Source organism: Corvus brachyrhynchos, unplaced genomic scaffold, assembly GCF_000691975.1.
Source record: "Corvus brachyrhynchos isolate BGI_N302 unplaced genomic scaffold, ASM69197v1 scaffold633, whole genome shotgun sequence".
NCBI classification, from domain to species: Eukaryota; Metazoa; Chordata; class Aves; order Passeriformes; family Corvidae; genus Corvus; species Corvus brachyrhynchos.
Genome location: NW_008237435.1, coordinates 1,242,518 through 1,253,178, shown reverse-complemented (window position 1 = coordinate 1,253,178; position 10,661 = coordinate 1,242,518). Strand labels below are relative to the sequence as shown.

General features: G+C 37.3%; 1 protein-coding gene across 5 annotated transcripts in view; it reads right to left on the bottom strand.

The window, feature by feature from the left end:
- Positions 1 to 10,661, bottom strand: part of STAU2 (staufen double-stranded RNA binding protein 2) — a 170,026-nt gene that overhangs the window by 53,221 nt on the left and 106,144 nt on the right. For 4 of the 5 annotated variants that reach the window (XM_017731218.1, XM_008631370.2, XM_017731219.1 and 1 more), the window contains one exon: positions 7,733 to 7,846. The exons of the other annotated variant lie outside the window; for it this stretch is intronic. In XM_017731218.1, coding sequence (XP_017586707.1) covers positions 7,733 to 7,846 — 114 coding nt within the window. The remainder of the gene's footprint in view (positions 1 to 7,732; positions 7,847 to 10,661) is intronic. 5 annotated transcript variants of the gene reach the window in all.

Sequence of the window (10,661 nt, the reverse complement as noted above, 5' to 3'; positions counted from 1 at the left end):
AGGGAGTAAACTGACATTTTTAGCTTTTCTGAACTTCTCCAATACCTTTCCCTTTTAAGCTTCTTCCCTTTCCTAACAGCCACAGCAGCAAGAAAATTCAAGATTTTTACATTCCACCATTGTCCATCTGAGCCTAAAGTAACGGCAAAACAACCAAACCAGAAACAGATTGCAAACTTAGGATAGTGAACAGCTGGCCTGTGGTCCCTGGAAGATTGGCTTATTGTATGTTGTTAATGCTTTTCTTTCCACTTCCACATGTTACACTGCACTGAAAGCTTGCTAAGGTATTTTAATGCAAGTAGCTGCTAAGGGTGCAGTTCCAAAACAGCTAAAGTTCTGCAGGTCAGGGCTGCTACAACCCTGCTCTTTCCCCTTCCATGTGCCCTTCCTGGTCTCCTATTTTTGCCAGGTCATGCTACTGCACTGTGAACAGCTTTAAGAGTACTAGGGAAGACAAACATTTCTACAAGAAATTAACTTCTCTGTACAGTTAATTTTTTGCCTTATCCCCTTTAAATGACATTTTACAAGGTGGGTAAGCTGACCCAATAGCTTGCTGCTGTGGAAAGGGGTGGCTCCCTCTCCTCTCCTCTTGGGTGGGCAGTCCTGATGTCTCCCTTGCATCAGCACTGGTGTTCATCTGCAACCCAGTGGATCATTTCAACTCACTGAGCTGGCTAAAAGCTTGAGTTTACACCTAGCTCAGCAGTTTAGGAAGCAGCCAGGACTGGAGATTAAGTAAATGGGAAAGAACAATCAAGGTAGAGTGCCTCATCTTGAAGATAGTCAAAAGCTGCCTCGACACAGGGCAGCCTGTTTTAGATGGCCTTGCTCGAGCAGGGGCCTTGGAGGAGGTGACTTCCAGAGGTCCCTTCCCACCTCACCCATTCTGTGATCCTGTGAACCTCACCATTCTTGTGAACCTCACCATTCTTTTGAAACCTCACCAGTAGCAGTCATAAGGATATTTCACTTCTTTTCTCTTTTTCCAACAGAGGAAGACAGTCCCAAAAACATCCATGGTGTTTGTTTGTCACTAGTTACAAGTTACATGCCAAGCATGTAAGATAGGCAGAGACTGCAACAGTAGCATTTCATACCCTGCTGACGTTGCTGTGTAAACAAACACGCATTTCAGAGCACTGAAAAATCCTATTATGCATCTTCATCAAGAAGCAGTCACATTGGGAAGCTACTCAGGAAGCCCTGAATTAGAGGATTGAAAGAGTCTGGCAAGGAGATAGCCATGCCTTGGTTAGCATTTTTTTCCCATTCAGCAGTTAATTAGTAACTCACTTTTTGAAAATTAAAGATTACACTTCCTGAACAAATACATTTGATCTTGGGCTCATCAAGGAAAACTTTAGCAGCTGCCAGGGAAAAGCAAATGTTCTGTCACGTACATCCAGATTGACATAATGCAAAACAGAAGATGAAGAATTTGGAGAAAATGTACCAACACTTCCACACACAGTCGTGGGGAGCACAGCAGATGAGGAAAAATACTGAATAGCAGACAACAATCCAATGAGCCTAACTAAAACCTGATGGGATGACTCCTTACTGCAGCATCAACCTAAGAGACAGAACAGAAGACTGAAGCATGGTGCTGTATATTAAAAGTAGTTTATATTTCTGTCCTACATGAACTGGATCTTTTGGAGCACTGGGCACTCAGCTTTACCCACCCCTGAAGGGTACAGAGTTTTCAAGAAAAGGCAGCAGCCAGTGAGAACACCCTTGCAGGAGAAGGAGACTTAGTTGTGTGAGATGTTTTCATAAGATCAGGTAGGAGTCCTGATGCTGAAGGGTCTGGAATAGAATTGCCAAACTTTGGGAAAACTGCTAGAAAATTTTTAGTTATTAAAACTAAAGTTTTATCATTTTATCAAGGAAGTCACTCTGAAGAAATGATAACTGCATTTACAATAAGTAAAGTAGAAATGTGCTGAGAAGTGAATCATATCACCTAAGGAAAAAAAAAAGACAGAAAAGGATGTATTTTTTAAAGAAAACCTTAATATTTTTTCATTTTTTTTGACCATGTCTGGGACATAAAAACCCACTGTGAAGTAAATCTGAATATCTAGAAAATATTAATTTCTCCTTAGAAAAAAAATAATTTTAATTCATCTGGTTTCCTGACCCGGAAAGGTATTTTAACAAAAAACACAACCCCATTTATCTTTTCTGGTTACAGCACTGGACAAATTCTTAGCCTTCACATACTCAGTGACTACACCTTTAGTTATTATGGCTTTTGTAAATTCCCCAGACACTGCCTCCTGAGCATGCTCTACAAACGATTCTCAGACCATAACAGAGATGTGAACCTTCATATGTGCTATGCATTTGCTGTTACAATGTAAAATTCTTCTCAATGCTCCGAGCACCTTCCCTTGAGCCTGTCACACATCTCCAAGGTCTTTTTTCCCTTGAGAACTACTCCAGCCCTTCCTGTGTTCAAGTGCCATCAGGAGCTGCACACATCTGGGCATCCCCACTGTCTGTTAACCCTGCCCAGCAATGCCTGTTTGCAGACCAGCAACGATGCTTTGCTACAGACCACATTTCAGTTTGCTCTCCACTGCTGTCTGCCAAGCTTTCCATCAGTGATTTCTGAAACTGCTAAATGGGGCATCTCCCTTTCAGTACACCCCCTCCCTGCTGGGCTCTCTGATCAAGTCTATCTTATCAGTAGTTTTTCCACTTCTACAATTTCTGTCCCTGCTCATTCCCTTTCCAGCCATTTTTATACTTGAAAATAAAAGTGTTATTAGTGGTAGATTTTATATAACATTAAACAATCATTATCTGTCCTGCAAAATAAAAGTATTCTATTCTGTGCGTTGCAAAGTGCTGAGGAGTTTTAAAAATACAGTCTAATATACAATACAAATATAATAGATAACATTAAGAAGGAATAAAAATATTGGCATGAAAGGTTCATTGATACCACTTTAACAGCATATCTCATTGGGAGTATTAGGTGAAGTAAACAGCTGAAGTCAGTAATAAACAAATGGACAGTATTGCCAGCTCCAAAAAACATGCATATGGTTAAAACCTCCAAAATCATCAAAAAGTATTAAAGCAATGAGACTTTAGAAAAATGCACTTCTCTTTGATCTGTCTCCTGAAATTCAAGTAGAGAACTGGTCACTCCTCAATGAACATTAAGTTGCTTGGAGTTTAAAATTCACTTGTACAGGCAGAGTATTCCATGGCAAGCATTCAAAATCTCAAAATGGGCCCAAGCTGTTCTTTTTCATCACCAGCACTGACTTTAAATAATTTTATTTAAAAATGAATGTTCATACTTTCAATTTGCCTGCTGTTCAGCAAGCCTTAAAAATGCACCCAAGAGTATTTTCTTTCACAGCTATGACAACCACAGGAGTGTGATACCCCAAAGCAGATACATTAGCTTTAACATTCAGAAAGACAACAATTATAAAGCCACTAAAGATGGTAGCATTGCAAGTTGCTAAAATATACCTGTAAACATGGAAGCTGAGTTTGACATTGTCTTCTACAAGGCATAGCAGAAGTATATCACTTAGATTGAAACTGTGTCACAGGCTGTCTTGTTTGACATAGGCCATCAAATTTAACCTATTCATTGCAGTGAATCCAGTGATATTTGTTGAGTGAAGTACATCTCTAACAACTTTACGGTATTGACTAGAGTCCTCTGGGGAAACATAAATCTATTTCCTTCAATTGCTTGCATTACATCTTCTAACTTATAGTTCTTAGTGTGCCTGCACTCAAGAATTCAAAGAACTCTTCATGTGTCACAGTTCACTAAAACTGGAAGATATTTATTTGTATCAGTAACAAGAAATTCAGGTTTCAGTACTTTGAGATGTAGCGGTGAAGAAGATGCCTTTTTTTGGAGGGGTTTTTGATCACCCCTTCTGCTTAGCTCTAACTTTCTCTCTTTATCCCACTTCTGTGGCCTTTAGACATTCACTGCCCCATTTCCCTACACTTTCTTAGTTTTTTGTTTCATTCCAACTATTTCTGCTTATATAGCCTCCTAGCTATGAATTTTTCCCTTTTCTGCCTCTGACTTTTCATATCTTGAATTTGCTCAATGACACAAATAAAAATTACCTGGACTTCCTTTCTGTTACTTTAAATCATCCACTTTCAATTCATTCCCCAGCTTTATACCACATGCCTGAATTCCATCATAAGCCCTGAGAACAGGTCATCTCCAGTCCCACATCAAGACAAAAAATACCAGGCTACACTACCATTAAGGAAAAACTCAGGTTTGATTGAGAAAATCAATGGAAAGTGGTAACCATTTTAACTAAAAGCTACTTGTAACTAAATTTTACTGAAAAAACCCTCCAAAGAATAGTTGCCGTTAAGGAAAGAGAAATTTATAGTTATAGTCAGGTAACAGGAAACAGGAAAAATAGAAAGAAAGCATTCAGGAAAAAAAATTATGAACCCCATTAAATTTTTATAAAAGAGGTTGGCATACCTGAATGCAAAACCCAACAAAATATGTGGGAAGACAGACTGCAGAGGTTTTTTAGGAATATTTCCCATTTTTTCTTTTTGTCAAAAAAAAAAAAAAAGATCAGCAATTGCTTCCACAATGCTGCTTCATGACCAAATGAGATATGCCTTGTCAATCAGACATTTGAAATACACACTAATTAGTGTACCAGTGTGATATGTTTACATTAATCTGAAATTGCTCAGATGAAGTATGTGGGGAAAATATTTGAACTCATTAAAATCACAAGCTAAACCAATCTAAAGAATGAAAACTCCCTACAGAGTCCAGGAAAAGAGCAAGAGACTTGAAAAACTGCAGTGTCAAGCCTTGACATATTTGAAAAACCCAGATAATGTACTTATGTAGGATTGTAACCACTTTGGTATCTACTGGGTAACAAATCTCCCACTGGATATGAGTAGGGAGACATGTTACAAAAGACAAGTCTGATCTAAAAGGTATTCTATAGTGCTGGAGATGCCATTGGCAACACTGTTTTTTGTTTCCCTTTTCATTTCTATCTTTTTTTATCAAGGTACATGATCACCTGCTATGTACCACAGCACTGTGGTTCTCCTGCCACAATATAGCAACAAATCTGGTATGTAGCTTTTTTATTAGATACTCTCACACAATACGTTTCACCCCTTTTCCCCCAAAATATTCCAGAGTCTCATTCCTAAAGTGTTCCATAATAAACCCTCTAGAAATTATAGAATCAATATTTTAGAAAAAATGTGAGACAAACTATCTTCATAAGCACAGAAGCGGACAGTTCCTGAAGTCAAACAATGCCAGGCCTCACTGCTGAGGCACAGATCACTATCCCTCCACTGAAATCACAGGCTGCCAGGTAACCAGCCCATCCTAACAGCCATACAATACTACAGAGATCATTTACAAGTAACAGATTACAAAAGTTAAAGAAGAATTTCTAAAATTCAAGTTTTATAGCATACAGTTATCTTGCACTTATTTGATTTGACACTTTAAAATGGAATTCAGTTTGACAAAGGTGCGGCATTCTGTCTCCGATTTTTAAAACAATAATAACTGTATCAAATCAACCTACTGTGAGTACAATTGTAAGAAACAAGGAAAAACATACCAGCCACACAGGAACAATAGAGAAGAGGGGAATTTTCTTTTAATTAGTCCATTAATAGCTCTAATTTTGTCATTAATTTATTAATTCCAATGCCTGACAAGCACTTGGTTTGCTAATGATTCATTTTTCTCTGTTTATTCAGGTGATGAAAAATGATGCTTTAACTCAGTCCTGCTACCCCCTTATCAAACACAACCAGTCAATAGCATCCCTCTTCCCCAGAAAATGAAATTCCTTTGACAGTTAGGAAAGGCATGAGCAGAAATTTGTACATCCTGTCCAGTGAGTGGATCTATTTTGTGAGCCACTAGTTGGCATTTGGCTTTCAGATGATTATTTTCTTTTTCTCTCAGCTCAGATGAAATCTTTGCACAAGTGATGTGGGTTCAGTAACACAACAACCTCATGCAATAACAAAACATTTTTCTTTCCATTTTAAGAGCCCCGTGGAAAATTACGTAACTAAAACCAATTATGAACATTTTTTAAACATCAAATTGAAACAAGATGAGGAAATTCTAGCTACATAATGGCCCAAGTAAATTTAATTCTACCTATTTGTGAAGGTGCTGTGATAAAATCTTTATGTGATTTTATACAAATTTTTTTTCTTCTCAGAAGAATATCCTGTTTGGAGCACTGAATGGGTACATTTGGGATCAAACTAATGCTGCACATAACCTGGAATTTCCTAATTTCTAGGTGCTTGACTTTGCAGGCTCAATACAACTTTTTCATTTAGACGTCTTAAATATATAATTATTCAGATGGCTTAAATGTGCTTTTTGCTTACAGAGTCTTTTTTCTGTTTACATATCATACTCTAGCCTAAATAAATGCTAAGACAAAGGCCAAGCTGGCTGGTAGCCCAGAATGTAGTTGTCACCAAATTGACAGGGACCACCTTAAATTCATTGAAATGTCTAAATATCGTAGTTGTGTTATAACTATATTTTAAAAGCCTATCTTTACTGAAAGAAAAATGGAGCAGCTTTAGAGCAGCATAAACAAGTTGCTGGATGAAATGAGAATTGAATGTCAAAGTATGGTCTGACTTACCACAGCTCTCCATTACTGTAAAACACCAAACACTTAAGGGCAGGAAGTATCCTCATGTTACCATGCAAATAACTAATGGACTTAGTTTATGTTAACAACTAACTTAGGAACTTTCAACAAAAAACCCACTAAACAAAAACATGGCTAAGAGTGTCTGAAACTTTTTCCCAAAAGTAACTAATTCTGCTAATTCTTAAGGTGACTTTCCTTTCTTTTCTTAGAGAATCTTGCACAGAGTCTGATAAAATGTACAGCAAATGTGAACACAGTACCATTTAAAGATGACCTGCAAAGGCAAGTAAACACGGTAATTTTTTCTAACCTACTGAAGATATGAAAGGTGCAATGTTTGGTTTAATGTTTTCTTCTACTTGTTTCCTTTTTGCTTTTAAAACTTTCAGAGTATCAAAGTCTTGTCTTGCTTTTATACAAACAAGTGTTGGAGGACAAGACAACAAGAATGGGAGTCCCCCTCAGTTCCCGTCTGAAGCAGCAGGGTGATGAATGATTAACATTGAGCCTTTTCTTTTCTTCTGGCTTTTTGCCAGAAGCTTGAATTAAATGTTTTAGCTACAGCCAAACAAAATGGGAGTTTTACAAAGTCTGATTAAAAATGCCTTTCCCCTCTCAAATGCCAGTTTCTTGTGACAGACGATGGCTAGAGATGATGGCTTCATCTCTCTGCTTTTCCAACTGCTGATAATCTTCTAACAAAAATAGGATAGACAAGACCTGATACACACGTAAAAGCAAATCAAATCTTTGCAGAAACCTTACATCTGACTTTAAAATCAAAGCAAGCTCTTCAGGCTTTCCTAATATGTCTTAAAAATATGTAAAAGGCAATATAGTTTTGTCTCCTTTTCATGTCACTCTTTAGATCTAATCAGGATTTTAGTAGGGCAAGAGAGGCAAATCCCTGTGACAAGAACATGCCACATAAAAAGCATAAGATGTGTCAAAATTTAAAATTACTAATGCTGACATTCTGGGCTTACCAGATATTAATAAAATTACAAGAGTGTGGGGTGAAGGTATTATACCTGGTCATGGCTGGCTTCAATGGAGCTTCCGATACCTTGGAAAGTCATCTGCACAGGAGACAGTGTCAAACAGGTCATACACTCTTTGCCATTTTGTCTATCACTGTAGTGTACCTATAACAGAATAACATACGTAATCTGCTAAACACCAGGTTTGCACAAGGGAGTCATGCTAAAATACTGTCCCTTTTCAACAAGCTTGTAAGAAGAATTCCAGACATTTACATTGAATTCATCTTAAATACTAAAAAAAGCGTGTGTAAAATAGTCTAGATAGTCACATGCTGAACTGGGGCCAAATTTTCCATGATATGCCTGTTGCATAACTTTTGTAGTGCTGAGTTCTTCAGATTCTGACATCTTTCAGACTGAATTCAAGATGTTGTATCTATATAAGAATCTAGTTTCAAGTTAAAGTTTCCAACCTATGTGTCATTTTTAACAGCATATTGTAGTTTAGTTATAAAATACCCAAGTAAATCATTACAACCTCCAAAAACTTGCCAATAATAGTTCAATTTTTTCGATTGTAATTTCATTTCTAGTAAAATCCACTAACTCTTTTGACATTACTATTATGGTACATATTTCAATTAAATCAAAATTACAGATAAAATGGAGAATTCACATTCTTCTTGAGATGTCTAAACTGTCCTTTTCTAAGAGTAACTCATTCCCTACGGGCGCCAAGATGTGCACGTTGAACCTGAACTTGCATGAAATACAGAGGAAGATAGTGCTTCTACTTGAATTATTCTCTTTGTATTCAGGTTCCCTTCAGATGGTTTTTAAATCCCTTAAAGAAAGGATGGATTTTAACATGATGACTGCATAGCTCCTGACTTCTAGACAGGCAGATCAAGCACTTTGTTCTACCGGAGAGGTGGAATTTAGTTTATGGTGGTAATTTACATTGACTATGTGACCCCTGTCAGAATTGGAAAGAGAGATCAGCTCTGCTGGAGACAGACCTTTTATGTTAGTATCTATTTACAGCTGTATAGTTCTCAGGCAAAAGGTACATGGTAAAGCCTCATCCTGACTTTTAGGCTACAAAATAAATCTTACTATTTCTGAAGACAACTGGGAACCATATTAGGTTTACTCCTGTGGAAATGGTTTAGTGACAATATGACAATTGTAAACCATATATTAAATCCCCTGTGCCTAACTCTTCTCTGCCACAGGTGCAAATTGGGAATATTTCAACTGAAGTAAAAACCAGTGCAAAACTGGCTGAGTGAGAGGAAAACCAAGCTGGTCCTATGTTTCAGAATTATTTTACTGACAACACACCAAAACCGTTTTGCCGTGGCCAAAAGTAAGATACAGAATACAAAAGTCTCGTACTGTGTATAGAAATACTGATTTCATTCAGCCCCTCTTAAAGCTTTCTGGATTATTCCTGTCTCTCTTCCTCTCAACCCCCACAGTATGTGCCTACTAAATTGCTTGTGGCTCTCTGCCAGAAAAGCCATACTACTTACTTAGAAACCACAAGAGGCCCCTTCACATATACAATGGTTTAACTTTGATTAATTGAAAGAGGTATGAAGGTATGAAATTTGGCTGGCAAATATAAACTGAAGTCCTTTAAATGTCAGGGACTACTGTTATGACAAAGGCTTATCAAGCTTCCAAAACTAGTTGCAAAGTAGATATTCTGCTGAGTACATGTTGTGGGAATGTGATGTGAGAAACGGGGCAGAAAAGATCAAGAGGATGACTCTGTACTGCAAATATGACATCACAAAAGGGGCAAAATCTGGTGACTGAGAAAAGCACATATGTAGAAACAGGTAAATGGCACTTTCTGAACTGTACAGCATATTTGTAGACTTATTTTTAGTCAGAATAATATGAGTATACAATTCACTAGTGTCCACTGGAATAAAGAATGACTAACAACTGAAAAAACAGGAGATATCAAGAGGAAAAACTATTTGTATTTCATGACACTACTGTCTGCAATAGCAGGTTTGACTCACATCCCCTTTAGAGTCCCACATTGAAATTGCAGTAAATTCAGAATTTTTGGTATCTTCCTAGGCTTAACTTTCCCAAGGGGATTTCATTATGCACTTTTGGCCTCTTCTCAATGTATCAAGGCCATTATTTTGTAATTTCTCAGACAACAGTTCTCTAATTATCTCTTGCTCGGCTGAAGCTCTTCACTTGAACCAAAATAAACACTTTCTATATTAATGATATGAACAGTGATATGAAAGATAAAATACTGGACTTTGAATAGGAACAAATAAAACTTTGTCCTTTCATCAAATCTCCCTAGTCTACAGATTTGTGCAGTCAGAAGAAACATTCAGGCTTCTACATTTGGCATGTGTATGTGCAATTTCCCAGTAATCCTGTTTTGTTATTTATCAGTCCAGTTGCTACATTCTCAAACTATGTTATTCCTTTCCCCTTCAAGTTTGATCTATGAACCAAAACTTGGGGCTTTTTAATTCACCTATTTGAGCAGAATGTCCAAAATAGGCACTCAGAAAGAAACAATAGTAGTTAAATAATTATCAAATAGCCCAAATAGCAGCAGATGCTTCTTGGGTTTTGGCCAGCAGCATGTTGCAAATATGTCAGTTTATATGTCCATGCTATCTATTACTGAGTGTGGGAAGAATCTGAATGTCTATAAAACTCTTTTAAGAATATAATATCCTTTAAGGCAGGGGAACATAAGAGCACAGCAAATACCTGAACCAGTATCTGTGATCAAGGAGTGATGACTGAAGGCTGGCCAAGTGCTCTGATGGTGATTATGTAGTCATTATTAAGATTCATGACGACAAAAATAATACTTTTCTAAGTTCCTCTGTGCCTTAAAGAGTTGGGAGTATTTAACTACAGCCCATCTCATCATACCTCTGTTAGGCAGGTAAGGACACTTTGTGAACAGACTTTAAATGACTCA